Here is a 24,865-nt window from a genome sequence, read left to right on the forward strand (position 1 = left end):
ACCTTTGAGTAAGTGCTCTGACCCAGGGTAGGAAAGTAGTTATACCCTGTAGTGTGTTTACCTGTCAGAGTTCACCATCAAGGGAAAGCCAGGGCAGGAGCCTGGAAGCAGAGACTGAAGCAGAGACCGCCGAGGAGCGTGCTGCCTGCTGTACGGCTCGTGGAAACACTCGGAGAGGCTACCTAGCTTTGTCATACATGTCTTCAACCATATAACATGCACGGGAGCCTAGTGGATCATCCTGGGGATGGTTTCCCAGAGCACATCTCACCCTGCTGTGACCCAGGGTCCTCAAAAAACAGATGTGACCCATGATGGGTTAAGGGTGGGAGCTCTTTTCAGGTGTGCACTAGGTTAAGGGGAACCGGCAAGTTTGGGGCTGCACCCGGCACTAGCAGAAATGTCGGCACTTGCACGAAAAAGGCAGAGAAAGTCTCCACCACAGCTTCGGGAGAGGCGGAGCTGTGGTCTTGACAGCAGTGGTTGGTGTGACTGTGGCAGTGAGGAAGCCTAGGCCATGCTGCCTGGACTTGCCCCTTGTATCCTCCGTCTCTTGAAAACACCTCTCACTGGTCAAACCCAACCAGAAATGGAACTCCATGCGGCCTCTTGGATATGGTCCATTCGCGGTCTCCACGTGCCACAGACCTAAGGAGACAAGCTCGGGCGGACCTGGACGGACAGTGTGCTCAGGCTGCATGCTGTATTCCAGGACCAGGGTCACGCACAGGCCTCTTCAGCTCTGCTCTGGGCTCCCTGAGCCGCATGCCATGAGAGTGGGGACAGAGGGAGCTCCTTCTCTCTGTAGTTGAATGAATTAGAAGCTTCTGGCAAGGCGACTGGCTCAGCCTTTCCTGTCAGGTGGGCATGCTGTTTGTACCTGGTCTTACTTAGACGCTAAAGCAGCAGCTTCTGGGTGACTGTGGGATATAACAACTCCCAAAAATGTGTCTCTTGAGATGACTCGCTTGACTGTTTTTAATTACATAGACCAAGAACGACTTTACTGGATACAAGTATGATTATATGGCTGCAGTGCAAAATTGCTAGCCAGATTACCTGTTCTTGTAGTGAGCTGTCCCTAGTTATTTGCAGTTTTTGATACTCTGTTAAGAGTGGCAAGTATTGAAGCTTTCTGTAAAATATAGAAGTTTCTGTAAAATTTTAAAAATGGAAAATGGTGAGGGGGGGGAGAGAGAGAGAGAGAGAGAGAGAGAGAGAGAGAGAGAGAGAGTGTGTGTGTGTGTGTGTGTGTGTGTGTGTGTGTTATTCTCTTAATAGCAGGATGCAAGCACTCTGCAAGATAATAGTTGGAAAGTCCCTAAAATACAGGGGGTGGAGATCACCTTAACTCTAAATTCTAATCCAAAGTCAGATGGGTATTGTAAAGCACAGCAAAGTTACACTCCTCCACCACACTTCGTTACAACATAGTCAGTGAATCCTTTACTTATCAGCTCCACCACAAGATGTATTGTAGCCATCAAAGACACCAGATCAGGTTGATAGCAGTTTTCCTTTAAAACCAGCATCTGAGGAGTTTCTGCTGTGGAACTGGGAACCAAGCCCATCTTCCCAATGCTGTTTCTTCCTTATAATAATCATGGTCTCCCATGTAATGGTTTGAATTTCCACGTCCTAAGTCATTTAGTGACGAAATTTCATGGCCACTTTATCTGGCTGCGTGCGTCAGTGTAATAGCGGATGATTTCACATGTGCAGCTTAAACTACCCATAAATACAGAATGCAATCCTGTTAACATGTTGAGGGCCCAAAGGACAGCTTCAGAGGGGCCAGGAAGTGTCCGGCTGTGTTGTGTTGCTTAATTTGTATGAAGTAAAGTAGTCGTGTTCCATTGACCAAAACTCAGCCATCCATATAGTTCCGTGACATCTTGCTTACATGTGTTATATTTCAATCAAACGTTTATGTAGGAGCTAGGTGTGCTGTCCCACAAATGTGATACCCGCGTTTGAAAAGCTGAGCCAACAAGATACTGAGTTTGAAGCTAGCGTATTTTATGTAGCAAGCTCCTGCCTCACAACAAACTCAAATAAAAACAGTAACAAATTTGTGCAAGGGTGTGTGTGCATGTGCGCATGTGTGTGTGAGCGTGTGTGTAAAACAAGTCCTATTTCTAGTATGGATTAGAATGGCTTCCATCCTCTTGGCTAGGCACTTGTAATTTTGTTGTCCTCTAATCATAGAAGGTAGCAAAGTGAACTTTAATAAGCAAACACCCAACTACCGAAAGGAAGACAATTCTTTACCAACCTTAGGGATTAGCAGTCTAGCAGTCTAGGTACATAGTTATCAAGAGCTCTGAAAGTAGTGTTCAATGACTAAGGCAGATGTGGGGACTCCATATCCTCAGGGCCAGTTAGTTACAGTTACCAGTTCTGTGTCTGAGGCCCGTTCAGAAAGCTTCCGCCAAGACAGCTAAAAGAGACGGCTTTCCCTGTGCGATGGGATGAAGGAGCCTTAGCAATGCTGAGCGAATGAGAGAGCGTGGGGCTGCCTTTTACAGGGCGAGCTTCACTTCACCGGGATTCTATCAGTGAAATATCAGTCACCGCTGCTTCTATCCGTCCCCACATTTCCAAACTAGTGCGATTTTACTAATGTGTCAACAACTTAGAGTGAGTTCTGATGGTAAAGAGATTGCGCACAGGTCAAGTTACACACTCTGAAGTGGGATTGGGTAACTGAGTAGACTTTGACTAGTTTTTCTTTACAGCCAAGGGAATTTAGGCTCAAGAGAAGCCGAATGGACTTTGTCCAGACACTGAGAATTAGCTGTGGTTTTCTAGTTGCTGATTTACTACCAGACCTGAAGTGTCCTCCTCTGGTGATCTGTCTGTTCACTACACTTAGCTGTATAGAAAGGTCCGCAGGCACACACACTGGGTTCAAATATCAGATCTTGCGTTTGCCAGTTGACCGTGACTCCAGGCCCTGATGGCAGAGAAACCATACAGGTAGACACTGCATGGGTGTAATTCAGAGGTAGTCTGCAGACGAATGGCTAGTACGGTATTTGAATGTCGATCCTTTTCATGACATTCGAAAGATGGGGAGCATAGTGTGTGTGCTTCACGTGTCACTGAGTTCCAGAGCCCAGTTTGGAGACTTTGCTGCTGTTGCCCTGTTACTCCTGTGCCAGCCACAAATATAATAAGTCTTACCTTAAAAGCTGTTGTGGGAATGAACAGACATGGTGTGTAAAAGCGGGTAAGATGTTGGATATTTACTGAGCACTCGACAAAAGGCCCCTGTGACTCTGTTCTTCAACTACTGAATAGCAGTAGACATGGCTTGACCACAGTGTGACTTGGTAGAGGGTATTGTTTAAGAAAGATGCTTTTGCTGTGAGCAGTGGACAGCATGGGAAACCTTAACTACTTATTACTTAGAAGCTCTGCCTGGGTGGAGAGAGAGGCAAATATGCGGTGAGGCTCAGTTTTGAAAGAGCCTTGTCTTTGGGTTGGAAGTTCCTAATCCATCACTTAATAAAAGATGAGAATGATTGTATGGGGATGTGCAGCTCAGAGTTATTACGACATTCTGGATTCAAGCCCCAGCACCAAAAAAGAAAAACAGTGTAAATGAGACTCTCCTGAGTGTCTGGTGTCCACCGTGAGGTTGGGTCTTGGAGGGTTGTGGTGGAGCCCAGGAGGGAGAGCGTGTACGTGGAGAGCCAAAGGCTTGCTGGAGATGAGCTCTCAGAGGCTGGACTTCTAAGAGGGTATGTCTCCTTCTCTGCTTGCAGTTTCCACCTTGCTGCTGCGAAAGGACACGTGGAATGCCTCAAGGTCATGGTTACACACGGTGTGGATGTGACTGCCCAAGACTCTTCCGGTATGTGGTTTCTTAATCTCTTAAATCAGCAAGCCAGCATGAGACTAGGTGTCACAAAGGTAGTACAAAAATAACTGTGGAAAATGCCGAGTCTGCAGGCCGAAGCACAAAGAGAAAAAGTAAAACACTTGAGCAGTAAAGCCCTGCCATTGCTTCAGTGTCCTTGTGGGCATTGTCATCCTCTCGGAGTCCAGTCGGCTGCAGACTCTGTGCTTCTCTTCCTCCAACATCACTTTTTATAACATTTTCTAGGACTGGATGTGTAGATCAACCAGCGTCTCCTAATTCTTGATTGTACGTAAACTGATAAATGTGATGGATTATTAATAACATTATTTCATAGCTAGCTTAGAACTCTGGACGGAAGGACGGCTTCTGTCTCGACTCTTGCAATACTGCAGTGCCTTCAAAATCATCTGGGTACCCAAAGAGATGAAAGGGAAAGAAAAGAATAAACAATATGCATACATACATACAGATTATGTATATACATATATACATATTGCCTCGTAGATTGTCCCAGTGTGTATCCATGGTAGATAATCCTGATGATGTTGTGGTGGAAAACCCAACCACACCGTTCTGGAGATGGGAGATCTTGGAAGGAGGAAGAGTGGGGAAAGCAAGCTGAGCATTGGCGTGGATCCAGTGTTGGCAAAGCCAGATGAGAGGGAAAGCCTTGCCTTTACAGCACTGTGGGCCAGCAGGAACCCCTGGGGTCAGTGGCCTAGGACATGTTCTCTCTCGGCCATGTGGGCAGGCCCAAGATAATGACCTCATTTGTTGCACTTGGAAATCACTGGCTTCTAAAAGGTTTATGTTGGTTTTTACTGGGATGTAAAATTGGTACAATTACAGAGCATTCATCTGGGTTTTTCATTAAGCTAACTATGCTGAATCTCCTCTCCTTCCTCTAAGTGGCCTCTCCTCAGAACAGCCATCTTGGGGCTAGGCCAGGTATTAAAAGGAAATTGCTACCCACCGTGTGGCTGGAAACCTAATGTTTCAGAATGGTTTTCCACTTCGGTAGTGTGTCTGGCTCTTTTTCTTTCTTTTTTTTTTTTTTAAAGTAATTTGCTAATTTGGAATCTTTATCCTTTGAGAAAAGTTGTGCTTGTCTTCCGAAGAAGCCAAGAACCAGATGGGGGTCAAGTCAGCAATTTAATCAAACTGATAAAACTATGTTTGGGGAAAGTAGGGAAAAAATAGCAGCACTAATGATTTTTCTGGGCAATTCCACAGAGAATTCCAAAAATACATGAGGAAGGGCAGTATTTGTAGAAAAATAAACGACTTCCTCAAGGGAAATATTAATTCATTTTATGCAAATGACATCTTTAGTCTCAAGGCCCAGCTCTTTTGTTTATTTCTAAAGTACATTGTCACTGTTTTTTAAAGTTATTCCACATCATACAGTGCAAGTATGAGTGGCTAACACACCTCCAATAGCATCAGCAGGGGGTTTGCTCGCTAACAAACTTCAGTGTCTAAGGACTGGGCTCCAGTGAGCAGCCCTGCTGTCCTGGGCTTCTGCTTCACTGCTTCCATGGTTAGGAAATAGATCAGGTGGGACTCTAGTTATTCTTCCAGAGCCAAACATCACCCTTTGTCTTTCCTTAAAGAGGGAAATTATCTCCTGTAATACATGTTTATGATAGGAAAGTAATAAAAAAGGCCAAAATAAATAAATAAACAGCCACTGCTTCTACACCTATCAGAAAGAAAAAATATTATCATGCTCCTTAAAAATTCAGAAACAAAAAAACATGTTTCTTTTCCCCATTTCTACTTACCCCAGATCACGTTATAGAATTCTATGTCCTGCATTTTGATGTACGTGTGTGTGTGTGTGTGTGTGTGTGTGTGTGTGTGTGTGTGTGTGTGTGTGTGTGTGTGTGTGTATTCACGTCTATGTGTTTTTCAGGAGCACTTGTGCGTGGGTATACCTGTATATCATTTCCCAGGGTCATGTACTGTGTATTTTGAGTCTCTCCTTGGCTGAAGCCTATTTAATAGGCTTATGCTGGTTGACCAGCAAGCCCTTGGGCTCAGCCTAAATCAATCCATCTGCGCCTCTCCAGTGCTGAGATTATAAACTCACACCGCCATGCTTTGTAAATATGGGTTCTGGGGCATGGGGCCCGAGTCCTTGTGTTTGCAAAGCAAGCAGTTAAAAAAGCTGACTCAGTACCAAGCCTTTTATTTAGTATCCGGCCCATTTCATTTTCCCCATCATGCCCTTAGATTGATTTCATCAGCTCTTTTGTGGCCGTACACAGCCTCGTGGGTTCACTTTCTAGTTACGATCGTATCTCTTACTGGACTTCTGAAAGCCAGGCCGACAATGAACCCTGAACATCCCAGCTCCGCACCACCTTCTTGTGGGCTGAAGTTGTGTGGAGGGAGGGACACTGAGGCTCCGCAGTGCTGGCCCATGGGGACTGATTGAAATTGGTGACTCTGAGTACTCTACGACCCAGGATGGTGTCCAAAAGTTCCACAGAGTCTTAAGAGCTTCCACTCACTCCCGGCCATTTACCAGCAGCAGCACCGAGGCCAGCACTGTGTAGAGGCTTTGCTGTTTTATCTGGGTCTTGGTGAGGCACCTATTTCTGAAGTGACTCCATGACTCCAGCAATGAGAGAGAACACGACAACAAATGACAGGGACGTCTGTTTGGAGAAAAGCGCGTGGGCTCTCTGGCCTGGTCTGGACTGCGCTGCTCAGGCTCTTCAACTGTGAGGAGGATAAGTGGACGGCTTTCACCGCCCTTGCCTGTATCTCTCCTGTGGCCTGGCCGTGGGGTTCACTCTTCGCTGTCCCTCAAAAGAAAGCACATCAGAACACAAGAGGAAGGAGTCCAGCACTGTGCCTTACTGGTTGTCTTTCGTACAAAATGCCTCTCATAGTTAGAGGGCAATTGAAATAACTCAGCTTTGACAAGATGTGCCCAGTAAACCCACCTTCAGTGTTGGACGGTGTGGCGAGATGCAGTGGCCTTCAACGTGAAAGCCTGCTGAGAGTAGACCTAGAAATCAGTTCTGAGAATCACATCCTGTGGTATGGGGATTATGTCATCATCGTTGACCTCAGCTTCATCGTAACAGTAATCCTGCCTGGCCTGGAAGTCACTGTGTGGACAGGCAGGCCTTGAGCTGTCACTAATCCTCCTGCCTCTGCCTCAGACTCTGGGATCACAGGTGTGCGCCCCAGGCCTGGCCCCTGGAGGGATTTTTCAGGGGTGAGAGTCTCCTCCTCCCAGGATCTGTTTGTTACACTGATGCTCGCTCTCCTTTTAATTCACAAAGTCTATAAGATGGTCAAATCCTTCTGTATGAAATCCTTGGAATTCTGAGAATTTTTATGGACGCCCCACAGTGAATCTTATAAGAAGAGCACAGTCAGCAGATGACTGCATACTTCAGATAGCAGGCTTAAGTGAGAAGCTCGGCACGGCGTCTCAACGTGTCCGGCTCTGTTCATTGTTAAAAAAAAAATCATGTAAAGTTCATTGCATTTGGCTACTGTTTTGTCATGACTAACAGAACTGTGGTCAGATCACTTTTTATTTTCCTTTCCTTATTAGGCTATTAAAGGCTTCAAATCTTTAAGACGACAACAGCAACAAAACAAAACCCATAATACAACAAAACAAAAATATTTGCGTCTGGTGCGGTAGCACTTTTGGCTGAGGTAGAAGGATGGCAAGTGAGGGGCCAGCTTGGGTTCCTGGAGAGATCCTGACTCAAACATAAAGAACTACAGAGGTTTAACAGTGACCACACCAAGTGTTCTTTAAAGATTAAAACAAACAACCCAGACCTCTCAGACACAGGGAGGACCATAGCTTATGTTTTTATTTGGAACACACACACACACACACACACACACACACACACACACACACACTCCTTATCCATTGCTGTTTTATTTGGAAAACACACACATACACACACACTCACTCCTTATCTATTGCTGTTTTATTTGGAAAACACACACACACACACACATACACACACACTCACTCCTTATCCATTGCTGTTTTATTTGGAAAACACACACACACACACACACACACACACTCACTCCTTATCCATTGCTGTTTTATTTGGAAAACACACACACACACACACATACACACACACTCACTCCTTATCCATTGCTGTTTTATTTGGAAAACACACACACACACACACACACACACACACACACACACACATTCCTTATCCATTGCTGTTTTATTTGGAAAACACACACACAACACACACTCACTCACTCCATATCCATTGCTGTTTTATTTGGAAAACACACACACACACACACACACACTCACTCCTTATCCATTGCTGTTTTATTTGGAAAACACACACACAACACACACTCACTCACTCCATATCCATTGCTGTTTTATTTGGAAAACACACACACACACACACACACACACACACACACACACACACACTCACTCACTCCTTATCCATTGCTGTTTGCCAAGTAGCACAGAGTACAGATTGGGAGATCAGCCTTCCCGGGCTGCACCCATGGTGTGTATCTTACATCCCTTGTTTCTTGTGTGGTCTCGTTCTACCCTTAGATGAGAATTGGCAATTCTCTCGGTGTAGAAAACAGTCTAGGCATACAACAAAACGATGCCTAGTTGGCTTTATTTTGGGGCTAGCTGTTTTTGACTGTCGTTGTTATTGTTGTCTGTACAACACGGTAGGAGACAGGATGGAATGACAATATTATTAGAAGACTGGAAAGAAAAACCCCCAAAAGAGCCTGCTGCTTATTCTACGTATCAGGAGTGTGAGCCTTAGACTCTCCTTATTAACATGCATGTACACTGGCATTGCAGGGCTCAATTCAAAGCACACATGACTAATGCATCAGAATTTCATCGTTTTTTAGTTGACAGTAGCAGACTGATGTGGCAGCCTTCCTTTACACCACGAGGACCTGGGCTGTCCATTCCTTACTCCAGCACCACCAGGAGCTTTTCTTCCTCCTCATTACTGAGAATCCCATATGTGTATACGATGAAATATGATCACGGGCACCCATGTCCCTTTCCCTCTTCCCCCATATAATTCCCAGGCTATTTCACGCCTTCCTTCTGTGATAACCCACTGAGTCCAGCTGTGCTTCCCATAACCCAGGTCGGCTGTCTGGGGGACTGGATCCCAGGATCAGCATGGGGAATGGTGGTGCAGCTCACACTCTGTGCAATAGAACCCCTAGGACCTCACTGGGTGCCGAGTGGGCTGTGGCCACATTTGCCTCTGTCATGCAGATTCCAGATGGGTAATGTGCTTAGTTAAATAATACAAAGGTTTTGCAAGAGGCAGATGCAGACAGAAGAATGACCTATATGTCTTGCCACACTTACAACCCTAAATTTTCTCCAGTCTCCTGGTGCACTCTTTTTTATGGAACCTCTTTAGTAACAAAGGATGCTTGGATGAATGACCATTGGAAGTATGAAAACATAAAGTACAGAAGCCCTTGGAGGTGTGAAATTTGTGAGTCGTCCTCTAGCATTGAGTCCTAGCATTGAAAATCCTCCTCTAGTTGAGAGTCCTCCTCTAGCATTGTGTGTCTTCCTAGCATTGTGAGTCGTCCTCTAGCATTGTGAGTCCTCCTCTAGCATTCTGAGTCCTCCTCTAGCATTGTGAGTCCTCCTCTACCATTGTGAGTCCTCCTCTACCATTGTGAGTCCTCCTTTAGCATCTATGGTTCCTAGGCTCCCTGTTTGAGTTTTGTTTGCTTGCTTTTGATTTTAAATTTTTGGGTGGCCTTCCATCCTATAAAACACCCTAATCCCCAAAATTGAGATTTTATGACAATAGAAAAGATAATACTGCACCAGGTGTATTAATGCACCCCGTTAACCCCAGATTTAGGGGGCAGAGGCAGGCACATCTTAAGAGAGTTTGAGACCACCCTGGTCAACATAGTGAGTTCCAGAACAACCAGAGCTGGGATTAAAACATGTGTCTAAAAATACCTAATGAAGTGAATATTATCATTTCTACTCCCTCCCCCATTTTTCCCGAGATGGGGGAAGAAAGGGAGGGAGAAAAAGATAATACTCACTTAGATATTTTAGAGGATGAGTCATCCTAATAGCTGCATGTCTTAATCAAGAAAAGTCAGCATACCTGGCGGTGAAATTACTTCATATGGTGACACGCAGAAATGGCCTTGGATCCATATTGTACTTTAAAGATAGGGGCAGAGAGGCAGTGTCATAACTCTGAGAGTAACAGCCCTGGAAACAGATGTTCTCCATTCTGCCTCCTCTCTGGGACTGTAGCAAGGTAACTGAGCATGCGCGTCGGTGAGAAACATTCACGTAGAGTTGAGGATTTCTTTTTTAAAAACTCATTTACACATGTGTAAAAGTGTAACTAATAACCCACGGAATTTGTGATTCTATTGTAGGAAGATGTTCTTCATTTTGAAACTGACCGTTAAGGATCTATTTTAAGGCATATCTAGTTGAACAGCATAGTCGTCTTCTTAATTATTTACGCATTTCCAGATGTGAAAATGTCACAGGCACTTGAGCAGTGTGATCAGACATCTGAGTGCTCCCCTCGTTATTCCCTTCCTGTTTTCTCTAGAAGCCTCGGGCTATGAAGAAATGATCGTGTCGGCAGTTCAGAAGATGCTTAGAGTCACTTTCAATATAGGATCACTTACTGAACTGTCATCTGGGTCTCTTGGTTTATAATGAGCACTAGTCTCTCTTGTGTGTGTAGGGGGGCAAAGATCTGCCAGAATGACCAAGCCGAGGTTGTCTTGATAGTTGTCTGTAGGGAACTCACCCCCTGACAGCCCAGACAGATCCATAGCTGTCTGGAAGCCAGCACATGTGTCTTCTCTTTCCAGTGGACTCCATCATAAATAACGTATTCTGTCCAGGAAAATTTGTATTTGAGAGAGAAATTCATTTTAATGCTGGCAGTGAGAGACATCTTGCTTCAGTATGGTAGTGTCCAGCAATGATTTGTGACTTAGAGTTGAGACCAAGGGGAAATGCTGCTATTTAAGGGTACACATCCCAGGGGAACAGATGAATGTCTGCTTCTCCAGATATCAATCACTCACTTCTAGGTATGACCAGAACCCTGCAAATGAACTGAAAGCCCATTATTGAGTCACGGTGTGTTATTTGAATATTCCTACCACATTGTCTTTGGACAGCTAACTATGCCTTTGTCCAGTGAATGGTGTTTGTGTCCGGTGGCTTTGTTTCCCAGGGTAGTAACCAGTTGGTACATTGCACGCACAGTGTAAACAGTCCCCAATACAGTCAGGATATGTTCCAGGAGTTCACTGGTAAGGCATTTGTTTAAAATGTAAACTGCAGTTGTCCTTAGAAACGGTGTCTGGTGTCTGCGGAAGCCACGCTAAGCACCAAGCCTTGTAAATGCAAAGGATAAAGAAAGCCTCGCTCTTAGGTCTCTTCTAATTCTGGAAAGGAGAGAGGCGTCCTACCTAAAACTGAAGAGGACAAAGAAGTTCTTATTTTCCCACTTTCAGGGGTCTCTTTTCTCATGTTTTTAAGAGAGGGTTGATGGATTTCTGCCTCAGTCTCCTATCCCAACTAAACAAATGCCCTTAAGAGTTCAGGGTATCTTTGGCAGCATGGAAGAGGTGCGCTCTTTTGAGAATGTGGATGATTTTATATCTCTCTTGATATCCTGAGCCTCTCATCTTTAAGGTGTTTCCCAGCCGTTTAAGTCTCCAGTAAATTCCAGTCGGTGCTGAACGAAGACTAATTAAAAAGAAAATGGTATTTTGGAACTGGGCCATCAAATAAAATAAATCATTCCTCTAAATGCATGATCTCAACTCTAGGCTCTTCTTTTTTTTTCCCCCTTAGGGGACATTTTGTAATGTCTCAGGATGGTTTTGATTGGCACAACTAGACTTCTCATAGGTAGAGGCCAGGGAGGCAGATTAACAGATTGATCATCTACCGCAATTATTCAACATAAAACATCAATGCTTTTGAAGTTGAAATTGGGTTTGAAGCAAATCCCAAAATAGAGGTTGCTTATCAGTGTTACCTTGGGGATGTGTTGGCACTCAGACGTTGAAATTAGCATTCGCTTTAATTCAAAATGACTGGAATATATTGAGAACCAGATGTTCACCATCCGTCGGTGTCGTAGGAGCTAGGATCTCAATAGGAAGTGAGACAACTGCAGGGGCATTGGACCAATAGACCAACAGGTCTATTTTGTGTGTGTGTGTGTGTGTGTGTGTGTGTGTGTGTGTGTGTGTGTGTGTGTGTGTGTGTGTACTAGGAAGTATATGTCCATCTTAAGAACCAAGAATGGGGTGAGTACTGCAAGGTGTGTGGTGTTATGAAGAATAAAGAATGAAGCAGAAAACCAGTGCGAAAGGAGTTAAGGAAGAAAAAGAATTTGTAATGGGTGGGGCAGAAAAAGGACCTATATTTAAGACAAGGTCTCATGTATCCCAGGATAACCAAGGATGACCTTGAATGTCTGATCTGTTGTTAGTATCACAGTGCCTCACAAGTGCCACATTCGTGTCATGCCAGCCATTGAACCTGGATATTGAATCATGAATGCTTAGCCTGCCCCTCTGGTAACCAAGCTACACCTCCAGTTCAGAGGCAGCCTTTAGGTTGAATCTGAATGTCAGAGAGCAAACTGTGTCTGTTCTAGGGGAAGGAAGTCCAAGTTCAACATACAGCAGTTGCAGAGGCCCTGTGGTATGTGGAAGCTCACTTGGGACTAGGTAGTTGGTAGCATTGTCCTATACTGGAGTTCTAAAGGGACTTAAGAAATGCTCCCTTAGCTGAGCAAGGACTTGGGAAAATCTGAAACCTCCAGGTAATGTTCATTCAGGGTAAGCACATTTTGAGGAGAGGGAAACAAGAGGGTGAACATCACGTCAGTATCTACCATGTTGTCTGCTGACTTGTGGGCTGTTTTTTCTGGGTTTCTAGGCCTGGTGGTCTTCTAGTCTGATGTGACTGATGTGGACATGGTCATTCTGCATACCAGTGTCAGCTCACTGTAGCACTGTGAAGCCTGGTACTACCACAGTCCTGACCAGAGCTGACCAGCACCTGCAGGGAGCAGTGGTTAGAACCTCTGAATGTTACCCGTGGCTGCGTGATCCACAGGCACACTAAGGAATGTATGACCTTAGTCTCTAGAGAAACAGTCCCGTCTTTGTTGGAGAAGAGTTTATTCCTCATAGCTGTCTTTGGCTTAGCAGTTAGGTACTATGTAGGAAGCGTGTGCTATTCAGGAGGGTCTTGTCTCGTGGCCTGTTTATTCCTGTGCTTTGCTTTGGCAGTTTCAGCTGTTAATGGTTTAAATTAAGGTCTTTGATCCACTTTAAATTATAAACGACAGCAAAAGCTAAGGCAAGAGGAACTCACTGGATGGCTGTAGGAGCGTATGGAAGAACAGCTATTATGGAAATCAGTGTGGAGATTTCCAAACAAGACCAGAACTAAAGCATCACCCACCGCACCACCCCGAGCACACGCCCACAGGACTTACCACAGAGAAGGGTTATTGCTCCTCTAAGCACAATAGCAAGGAAATCAGATCAGCCTAAAATGTCCATCAGCAGAGGAACGGCTAATGAAACTCTACTGCAAATACACAATAGAATTTCATCCATCTGTTTTAAAAAAGCCCCGAAACTATGAAGCTCGCAGGAAAATACTGTTTTGAGGTAACCAGGGCTCAAAAAGACAAACACCACATGTTCTCTCATATGTGGATTCTGGCTTCTAATGGTTACCTTGTGGGTATAGGTCATAAAGCCAGGGAGCAGATCTTGAGAAAGGGCAGAGAAAGCAGCTTTAAGCAAGAGGGTTGGAAGGACGCGGACATGTGGCACAAATGTAAAAAGAGGAATACTTGGGGGCTGGAGAGATGGCTCAGTGGTTAAGAGCACTGACTGCTCTTCCAAAGGTCCTGAGTTCAAATCCCAGCAACCACATGGTGGCTCACAACCATCTGTAATGGGATCTGATGCCCTCTTCTGGTGTGACTGAACAGCTACAGTGTACTTATATATAATAAATAAATAAATCTTTTTTTAAAAAAGAGAGGAATACTTGTTGGGAGAATAAGAAGGAAGAGGAGCAGGTTTGGGGGAAAAATCAACCAAAATTAATACGCAAGAAAATGCAATAAGGAAACCAGTTAAAAGAAAATAAAAGTTGTCTGGGGTTTTCAGTGTTTGTCTATTTATTTATTTATTTATTTATTTATTTATTTATTTATTTATTTATTAATGTGGCTCCTTCCCCTGATTTTCACCTTTTAATCCATTTAGGTCACAGTGCTTTACATATCGCAGCCAAGAATGGCCACCCAGAGTACATCAAGAAGCTTCTTCAGGTAAGCAGGTGACTGAAGGCTACAGATTCGCCACTTCTTTTCATTGTTTCCAAGTGAAAGGTGATCCCGTTTGTGAAAGGAGAAACCCCTCTTCTCAGTACACACCCCTTTTACTACTGTCCTACAGCCCGTTTGGAAAGCACAGCCAACAGCAAGGTTGTCTCCATGGCGACTCGACTGGAAGAGAAGTGGATCCTCCCTAAAACTTGAGTTGTCTTCCTAGGGTCGGCCTTATTACCCCCTTATTCAATTCCTCTTTTCTGAAAGTTGGCTTTTCGTGAAACGTTTTCCACACTGCAGCAAACCCTGGCTCTGCCACATCCTGGTATTCTCTCTGTAAATTGCTTGTGGGGGGCAGTCCTTCCGGATAAACAGTTTGAACCATTACGTCTTGATAGGTAACTTGATGAGCTTTTAGTTAGTTTTTGGTTCTTGTTTAAGTGCACGGTTTTATTCTTATTTATAATTTTTGGCCAGCTCCCTGCTTTGCTGGCTTTGTCGGGAAGTGTATAATGATCCCCTGAGGCGATGACCTCCGTAAATTTGTGACGATGTGTATTTCACGAACCAGTCCCACAATAGCATCCCTGCAGTGATGTCCAGCTGTTGCTGGTCAAAATGCAAGCTGGCTGTTTCCAGGGACAGCATGGAGCAATAAGATAAGTGTTTGGAGTCCTGTCTGTCCTGTCAAGCTGTCGTCCTGGCTTTCACAGACACGCTTGGAGACCCAGCTTTTATTTGGCTTTGAAATTCAAGGGCAAAACTCTGGTCATATCCGTCGTCAACTTGCTTCCTTGGTCACACCACTCTTCGTTTCTGCCTTGCGCTGTGCCCACTGCTGTGTGGTCCAGGAGTGTTTAACCTTAACAGGTCTTTGAAGCAAAATTCAAGAAAAATAGATGAGCGTTTGTGGTGTTGACTTAAGAGAGTTGCTCTCGACCAGTTAATATGGAGATTTTCTTACCTTCTCTAGAACCAGGCCCTCAGGATTAAGGGGAAAAGAATTGACTCTCTTGCCCAGAGTGCCCTGTCTCTACCCAGAGTCTCTACCTCACTTCTTAAAAATATGTTTTAAATTCCCGTCCTACTCCAGCCCGTGCATCTGGCTCTGATTTTAAGGAAGATTTAACCTGACAAGCTCGAAGTCCTTGTGGGCTAGGACCAGATATTCTAGCCTCTAATGTAATTTTATATCTGGTTATGCAAATGCCTTGGTTTTTCTCCGAAACCTTTGAAGCCTTTAAACAGTTCCTTGTGCCGTTCTAAAATTAGGCCAGAGCCTTGGTAAGTAGTAACTTAATCTCCATTCTCCTGACCACAGCAGAGTAAGCACTGCACTTTAAGGTAGCCCGTTCTTACCTCCCCTGGATTGCACTTCTGAGCATTGTTCTTTCTAGATTACTGTTAGGAATTCAGCCTTCTGTGGCTTCCTATGAGGCTGGCACGCAGGCCCAGACTTCTCAGACCCACTTGTTCAGCTCTTTGCAAGTCAGGCTATGTACAAAGGAAACCCCTTTGCCTCCTGCTGTCTTTCCCGCTACCTTCTGCATTTAGTGTTTTCTCTGAGCCCTTGCTCTTGTACCCTGTGTATTGGCCTCTGTGCCCTGTCTCCAGATGATATTTCTGTTCTCCAGCTTCCGGTTTACCATTTCCAGCTTCTAGCTCCTTAAGGGAGTTAGAACAGATAGAACATGGCGGAGTCCTGCAAATTCAAATGAACACCCTTCCTTCTCCATGTTAAGTCCTCATAGTCTCCATGATACCAAGTGCTTCCAGGGTACTATGCTCGGTGCTAAGCATTAAGCATCTGCCAGCAAGCAGGGCAGGTGCTATCTTGGTGGAGTTCACAGTCTGGTTATTAAGAAAAGGACAATATAATTCGACAAATTGCAGAGCATTTAGAAGGAACGTAGTGGTTTCTAGGACAACCCTCATAGAGAAGGTGATGCTTAAGCCGAGATCTCCAGGGTACAAAGTACCAGCAGAACACATTCCAGACAGAACAGTGCATCACGGGATGAGGGGAGGCAAGGTTCTGCTGTGAGGCGGGTGGAGTCGGGGAGCCAGCAACTGAGTCAGAAGCAAAGACATGAGAGAATGTGGTACAAAATGCAGGCCTCTGTGTGTTGTGATGGCCGAGCAATCCTAGGTTCACTGTGGAATTGTGAAGGGCAAACAGTGACCTATCCAGTTTTCTAAGATGATTCTGTTGTGTAGAGAAGTGCTTAAGACAGGTCAAAACGAATGCAACCCATTGGAGGCTAGACTAGCTAGTCTAGTGAGAAGATGCTGCCTGGGGCTACGATGAAGGAATGAGAAAGAGAAGAGGCCAGCTCTCATGTACGATTTGATTTGGTTTCTATCTCTTTGGGTAGATTGACGATGGAAGTTGGTGTCCATAGAGATAGTAAACACTTGGGGAGGGGCAGGCTAGGGAGGGAAGAGTAGAAAACTTGCCTTTTGAGTGCTTATGAGATGCAAAGCAGAGGGTTCTCGAGCCAGGGCACGCACAGGTAATGCTTGTATATGAATAAGAGTCCAGGCTCCAACAAGATCAGACGCTGGCTTCACCATTGCCATAATCCGAGCAATTTATTAACTTATTTGTACCTCAGTTTCCCCCAAAAGCGGCTGCAGGAATAGTTCTCTAAGTTGGGTTGTTCACAGGTTTAATGCAACGTGTAGATAGGATTGCCAAGAAGAGAGCTTCCGGGAAAGACAATGGCCAATGTGAGCTTGTATGTTTTGTTGGAGGAGGCCTGGCCAGGGCAGTGGCGGGAAGCCACAAGAGGCTGAACCACACAGCCTCAAGGAGTGTGTGGGGAAGAGGGTAGGCTGCTGAGTGGTCAGAATATGAACTAAAGACAGCTGGGGACCTTGACTTGGGCCGCCACTACGGAATCCCAATGACTAAGTATGTTCAGGAATGGGTGGGAGATGAGGACCGAGGAGGTGACTTGGAGAAGGCTGACATTAGGAAGGGGGGCAGAGAATGAGAGAAGAAATAGGGAAAATCTAAGATCCACATGAGAGATCTGGAGTATGTTAACCAGTAGAGTTGGAGAGATGCTGTACGGGAAGAATGAATGACCAGAGCAGCCAAGGGCTAACTGTATATGGTACCATGATTATTTGGATATCTGTCTCCTTCCTCAAAGGGCTGTCTGCCCATGGAGCTCAGAAGGTAGAACTTACACATGTGTGTGCCCTCCTGAGTAACTGCCACTTGAAGGAGAAGGGTAGGCTCGATAGTATTTGGGCAGTTGCTTCAAGATACTTATTTTTGTCTTACAGTACAAGAGCCCAGCCGAAAGTGTTGACAACTTGGGGAAAACAGCTTTGCATTATGCAGGTAACGGTCACTCTCCTGTTTGTCCTTTTCTGCCTTAAGAAAGTGTTCAGTTGTCACACCTTCCTGGACTCTTCCTGGGACTCATTTCCGGAGTTCCTGGCGTCCAGTCAGACTCAGTTCCCAAGCCACACACAGATTTATTAAGGAGTGCACCTACAGTCAGCGTCCTGCTGTGCAACCCATTACCATGGTTAATGTACTCAACTCAGGCTGAGAGCACAGCTCAGAGATAAGGCTCGCGCTTAGCACGTGCACAGTTCTAGATTTTTAAATCAATTTATTAAAGTTTCTTTGTAAGGTAGAGAGTTATGATCACTTACAGGTTTCAAGACTAGAAGATGCTGGGGTTTCGTTGTGTGTGTGTATGTTTGTTGTTGTTGGGGTTTTTTTTTGTTTTTTTGTTTGGTTTTTGTTTTTGTGGGTAGAGGATCATGGTGAATGTCAGTTGTATTTGTAAACCTTTGGCTGTGCTGTCTGTCCCAGCTTCATCTGACAAATGTTGATACTGAATTCACATACACACTTCATTTTACTACTATGTGTAGGAAAGCCAACTCCCATAAGAAGCTAAATCAAATGCTTGCCTGTGAGTAACTGGGAGTTCGTGGCTGTACCTGTGGCTAAAGCTGAGATTAAAGTGTTTCCACCTGTTTGCTGCACAGCCTTTTGAGGACTCTTCAGGGCCTTTCCCACACTGGGCAGAAAGTGAGCCTCCCTCCTTAGCCGTGGCATCCTGGCTCGTTTGTGACTGACGGTGGTGTCTTTCCTTCCTCAGCGGCACAGGGGAGCCTTCAAGCTGTACAAGTCCTCTGCGAGCACAAGAGCCCTATAAACCTCAAAGACTTGGTATGTACCAGGTGAACACTAAGAGAAATGTGGCTTTGGGTTTCAACCAAGACTTTGGTAGCTGGCAGATTTCTTTTCAACCAGAATTGTTTTTCTGCAAAAATGATTTTCTGTGTTAATTCTTATGACTCCCTAAACCATTAATGTGTTGCACAGTGTGCTTCTTAGTGACGTGCATTCTTATAGGTATATGTCAGTGTTCTGCCCTTAACTAAAATATGAATAAAACATTGTTTCTCAAATTATAAAAGTAGAAAATTGTGTATATTACCTCTCTTATTGCTGTGACAAAGTACCTGACAGCAGCAGCTTAAGGAAGGAGGGATTCGTTTTGGCTCAGACTCAGAAAGTGCAGAGCATCTTTGGCTCACACTTGGAAGGTGGGAGCATCTTTGGCTCACACTTGGAAGGTGCAGAGCATCTTTGGCTCACACTCGGAAGGTGCAGAGCATCTTTGACTCACACTTGGAAGGTGCAGAGCATCTTTGGCTCACACTCTTTAGGTGCAGAGCATCTTTGGCTCACACTCTGAAGGTGCAGAGCATCTTTGGCTCACACTCGGAAGGTGCAGAGCATCTTTGGCTCACACTTGGAAGGTGCAGAGCATCTTTGGCTCACACTTGGAAGGTGCAGAGCATCTTTGGCTCACACTTGGAAGGTGCAGAGCATCTTTGGCTCACACTCGGAAGGTGCAGAGCATCTTTGGCTCACACTTGGAAGGTGCAGAGCATCTTTGGCTCACACTCGGAAGGTGCAGAGCATCTTTGACTCACACTTGGAAGGTGCAGAGCATCTTTGGCTCACACTCTTTAGGTGCAGAGCATCTTTGGCTCACACTCTGAAGGTGCAGAGCATCTTTGCCGCTCACACTTGGAAGGTGCGGGGCATCTTTGGCTCACACTTGGAAGGTGCAGAGCATCTTTGGCTCACACTTGGAAGGTGCTCACACTTGGAAGGTGCATCTTTGGCTCACACTTGGAAGGTGCAGAGCATCTTTGGCTCACACTTGGAAGGTGCAGAGCATCTTTGGCTCACACTTGGAAGGTGCGGGGCATCTTTGGCTCACACTTGGAAGGTGCGGGGCATCTTTGGCTCACACTCTTTAGGTGCAGAGCATCTTTGGCTCACACTTGGAAGGTGCGGGCATCTTTGGCTCACACTTGGAAGGTGCAGAGCATCTTTGGCTCACACTTGGAAGGTGCAGAGCATCTTTGGCTCACACTTGGAAGGTGCAGAGCATCTTTGGCTCACACTTGGAAGGTGCGGGGCATCTTTGGCTCACACTTGGAAGGTGCAGGGCATCTTTGGCTCACACTCTGAAGGTGCGGGGCATCTTTGGCTCACACTCGGAAGGTCAGAGCATCTTTGGCTCACACTTGGAAGGTGCGGGGCATCTTTGGCTCACACTTGGAAGGTGCAGAGCATCTTTGGCTCACACTTGGAAGGTGCGGAGCATCTTTGGCTCACACTTGGAAGGTGCGGGGCATCTTTGGCTCACACTTGGAAGGTGCGGGGCATCTTTGGCTCACACTTGGAAGGTGCGGGGCATCTTGGCGGGGAAATCACAGCATCAGGAACTGGATGGAGCATGCTACACTGCCAGCTATAGTGTGGCCTCCTGAAGCGAAGGGAGATGAATGCTGTTTATGAGCTTTCTTCTTTTTATTCCATTCTGGCTGTCATGGGAGGCCCTTTAGATGGTCTCTCCCACAGATGTCCATAGATTTGTCACCAGAGTTATTCTACATCTTCTTAAGGTAAACCGTCAGAGATTTCTAGTTAGAATTTCCATTGTTTTCTCTCTGTACGTGGGCATCGTCTCGGATGACTCCTGGTAGAATTTCCCAACTCTGAAGAGAACTTTTAGTCTTTGTAAGCCTTACGGGCCTATTGTAAGGACAAATTTATATGTCTGTGGTATGTGGCTTCAGGGCTTGAGGACATACTATAGCATGAGGATTGGCATGCGTGCACTTGCCCCTGGTCAGGCAAATGCATTTAAACTTTCTGAACCACGGCACAGGTTCAGTATCTCTATTCCCAATGTCCCCAGTGCCCATGCGCTCCACAGTACGACGCCTCAAGTGCAACTCTATTTCACACACGTGGCTGGAACCAGAGTCATTCGTATGGAAAAGAACATACACAAATGGACTTCATATGTAGCCTTGGTCCTAGTCCCAAGTTACTTCTTTATGCAGATAGTCCCCATACCCACCTTTAAAATCTGGAACACTTCTAGCATTGGTCTTTGTTTTGTTCTCTTTTCTGTGTTTTTGTTTGTTTGTTTGTTCTAGATTTCTTCATGTTTAAGAGTTTCACCTGCATGTATGTATGTATGTGCACCACATGTATGCCTGGTGCCTGCAGAGGTCAGAGGGCAGGAACTGGAGTTATAGACGGTTGGTTATGCGCTGCTACACTTGAATCCAGGTACTCTGGAAAAGCAGCCACACCTTCTCTCCAGCCCCAGTAATTTTATTTTCTGAAGTTTACATTAAAGTTGTACACGTCTTATTTATTGGGAGGTTTGGCACGCTCGTTGTTAGGAGACATGTTGTGCAGGTCAGTCGGTTCTCTCATTCCTCCGTGTAGGTGCAGGGGTGGACTTGCTCTTAACTGCTGAGCCATTCCTCCAGCCCCCGTGTACTTTCCTCTGAACACCCTCAGTGTGTGCAGTCTCTCCCATTACCAGGCAGAGCCAGTGATGGCTCATGGAACAAGCGACCTGTGCATCTGGGACTTCTAAAGGAAAGCTAGTAAAGTCGGTGAAATTGCATAAGACAGCTAGATGTCGTGAAATTGCAAAAAGACTTATGCTTAAGTGTAATTGTGGCCCCAAAGGGGCATAGAATATCGCAGTGAATGAAAGAGTAGACAGTGCAGGTCAGGACAGAAAATGTGGGAAAGACTGCGGTTTTGCAATGCTGGTGTTTGGGATGGGAGTTACAATCTGAACGGAGTTTCTTTCCTAGGATGGAAACATACCCCTGCTCGTCGCAATACAAAATGGCCACAGTGAGGCCTGCCACTTTCTCCTGGACCACGGCGCAGATGTCAATTCCAGGGACAAAAATGGAAGGTACCACACGTAAAGGCAGAAACCATAATTTCAGGGCTATTCTGTTAAATGTTATAAAGTGGTTTCTACTTATCTAGCTTCCTGGTAATTGAGGATCTGTTTTGACTTTGAAAAAAAAAAAAAAGTCCCCCAAATCTCCATGCGCAGAACTGCTGGCTGATTCTACAATGAAACTAATTAAATATTGAATGGAACAAGCCGTTTCCTGTCATGTTTTTCATCCAAAACATAACAAAAGTAAATATATTGGATGCATTTAGAAATCATTTTAAAGCCAGGTAGGGTGGCATATGCCTTTAATCCCAGAGGCCAGAGAGGCAGGTGACTCTGAGATCAAGGCCAGCCTGGTCTACAGAGCAAATTCTGGGACAACCAGGGCTGCACAGAGAAACTCTTGTCTTGAAGCAGCAACAACAATAAAATAATTTTAATAATGCAGGTTCTTTAAAATACTAGACATGAAAGAATCCAGCCTCCAAAGTAAGCTTGGCGTTTGTACCAATCACAGGGATTTCATTGTTGTACACCAAGGGGGGAAGAGTGACTGCTATTCTGTGCAGTTTAATGTTTTGATTTAATCCAAAAATACCGCCTTACTTCATCTTGACATATTCCACTTAGTTCCCCAGAGGACTGAGGGTTAATTGTATTTAATCTTCATTTCCTTGTTTCCCGGTCAGTGAGTCCCAGGAGAGCGAGTCCACCTTTGGCTATTGCTAAACTTCAGTCTCTTTTCCCCCTAGAACTGCCCTCATGCTGGCGTGCGAAACTGGCAGCGCTAACACCGTGGAAGCCTTAATTAAGAAGGGGGCAGACCTGAGCCTTGTAGATTCTCTGGGACACAATGCCTTATATTATTCCAAACTCTCAGAAAATGCAGGAATTCAGAGCCTTCTATTATCAAAAATCTCTCAGGATGCTGGTATGTGAAAGAAAATAGCTGATGTTGTTTTAGATTTATCTACTTGTTTTCCCCAAAGGGATAAAGGAATTTTTGCAATATGATATGTTTTATTATTCTTTTAAACATATGCTTGAAGATAAATAAAGTTTTAAATGTTGTGTATAGTGATGTGTGTGTGTGTGTGTGTGTGAGAGAGAGAGAGAGAGAGAGAGAGAGAGAGAGAAAGAGAGAGAGAGATACTGCATGTGTGGTTTTTGTGTGTCTGTGTGAAAGACTGTGCATGTGTGGTGTGTGTGTGTGTCTGTCTGCGAGTGTGTATGTGTCTATGTGAGTGTGTGTTTGTGAGTGTGTATGTGTGTGCGTGTGTGTGTGTGTGTGTGTGTGTGTGTGTGATGTGTGAGTGTATGTGTGTCTGTATGTGTGTGCCTGTCCAAGCAAAGTTTGTAAATGGTATGAGTCATGGTTCTTATAGTCTTTTTTTTCTTTCACTTTTTCTCTTTAGATTTAAAGACCCCAACAAAAGCAAAGCAGGTATTTATCTTGGAGTCAAGGTGCTTTTTTTTTTTTTTTAAAAAACTCATGACAATGTGAAAATGTTGAGAGTGAATGCTGTGGTTCATTAGGACAGTGATTAAAAATTGGGTTGAAAATACTTAAGGACTGACATAAATTTTGAAGATATGATTTATTGTTGCATGGTGGCAAATATTTTCTTAACAATTTTACTGTTTTCAAAAGTTCGTACTTCATACTTACTACCTTTTATTTTTCAATGAAGTGTATAATACAGACTGGTGCAAAAAATGTTCAGTGTGGCTGAATCTTGACCATAAATGAAAATATCTTATATATGACATCATCTGGGTGGCTTTATATATATATGCCTGTATATATGTGTGTGTTCGTGCATGAAATTGCTACAGTATTGAGAAAAATAGGAGACTGGGCTTTTCTATTTTAATTGCAGTTTGTGGTACTGCCATTGGTGTTATACAGAGTAGTGGTGAAGATGTCTCCTTACTTGAGTTTTTCCTAAAAGCACGTTTGCTCTCTGTGTATGTCTGGCTGTTTTGTGCATTTGTACACTGAGATTTTTGAGGCATAGAAAGCTGATATTGGATACTGGGTTTATTATGTGCTAACTGTAGCTTATCAGGACCCCTGGCACGTGAGACTGTCCTTCCCCTCATTCCTTAAAAGTGGCGGTGTGGTGGGCGGGGCGTGGGGCGGGGCTGAGTGGAAGCCGTGCAGAGGTGCAGAGCACTCTGCATTCAGAGGGAAAGCCGACTGTGAATGCATTCTGGGGTCTAAATTGTGACGGGCATGCCTTCGTCCCCTCCCAGTTCTGCAACCTTAATCCGCTGGGTTTGTCTTTTTTTTTTCCTCCTTTTTTAATATTGCCGTGCGAGCATGGGTTGCCGGAAGAAAGCCTAGCGCATGTGCATGTTACGTATTGTTCTGTGGGCGGTGTGTTTCAGAGCTGGATGAGGGTGACTGTGTAACTGTCAGGTTGTTCTCGTGTGTTTGCTGCAGCTATTTGCTCAGACTTCACTAACTAACATAACTAACCCACCTCCATTCTTTGGACTGTGATAACTTTCAGCATGACCAAGTCTCTAAAATAAGCTCAGAAAGAAGTGGAACTCCAAAAAAACGCAAAGCTCCACCACCTCCTATCAGTCCTACCCAGGTAAAAAGCAAAAGAATAAGTAAATCCGAAAGCCATCGTTCTGTATGTAGGCCCAAAGGAACGTTGTACTATCGAGCCCCCAACACGTGTTCTAAATCTTCCTTAGTAGTTTTAAATTTCAAGCTATGAGGCTGGGTATGTAGAATAATGATAGAGCTCCTGCCTAGTGTTTGTGTGTGACCCTGGGTTGGATCTCCAGAATTAACACACACACACACACACACACACACACACACACACACACACACACACTCACACTTTTAAAACCTCAAGGAAGGCTCTCCAAATCTTATGACAGAGTCCTTTCCCCAAGATCATCTCAAATGTCATTAGTTCCTCATATTAGCAGTTTGGATGACTAGCAGCTAGTGAAGACATAGATGATAGTAAATTTTAATTATTTTCTTAAAATGTTGATACAATATATTCACCTTTCTTATTATGAGTTCCCAATATTAAAAGTTGTTTGGTTTTTTTTTCCTGAGTTCATAGTAACAACTTCAGGAGAGCAAGAATGATAACAACAGAAATGAAATGTCAGATAAAAACAGGATAGCTTTTATTGCTAAGGCAGCATAGGATATAAAAAGGGTGTTGAATCTGGTAGGCACTTGTAAATATGCTGGCATGTTTGTTGATGCTGTCCTCAACACACAGTCAAACTTTATAGCTTTTAATAGCTGGTGCTAGTTAATAGAGTAAGTAACACTACCTAGTCAGTACTCT

General features: G+C 44.6%; 1 protein-coding gene across 1 annotated transcript in view; it reads left to right on the plus strand.

Moving 5' to 3' along the window:
* Rai14 (retinoic acid induced 14) overlaps positions 1-24,865 on the plus strand; it is a 134,825-nt gene that overhangs the window by 95,025 nt on the left and 14,935 nt on the right. Inside the window, exons 4-10 of the mRNA XM_032898780.1 lie at positions 3,771-3,859; positions 14,201-14,265; positions 17,560-17,617; positions 18,393-18,463; positions 21,439-21,545; positions 22,289-22,467; positions 22,952-22,980. Of these exons, the coding sequence (XP_032754671.1) occupies positions 3,771-3,859; positions 14,201-14,265; positions 17,560-17,617; positions 18,393-18,463; positions 21,439-21,545; positions 22,289-22,467; positions 22,952-22,980 (598 nt within the window). The remainder of the gene's footprint in view (positions 1-3,770; positions 3,860-14,200; positions 14,266-17,559; positions 17,618-18,392; positions 18,464-21,438; positions 21,546-22,288; positions 22,468-22,951; positions 22,981-24,865) is intronic.

This window comes from Rattus rattus, chromosome 3 (assembly GCF_011064425.1).
Source record: "Rattus rattus isolate New Zealand chromosome 3, Rrattus_CSIRO_v1, whole genome shotgun sequence".
Classification (NCBI taxonomy): Eukaryota; Metazoa; Chordata; class Mammalia; order Rodentia; family Muridae; genus Rattus; species Rattus rattus.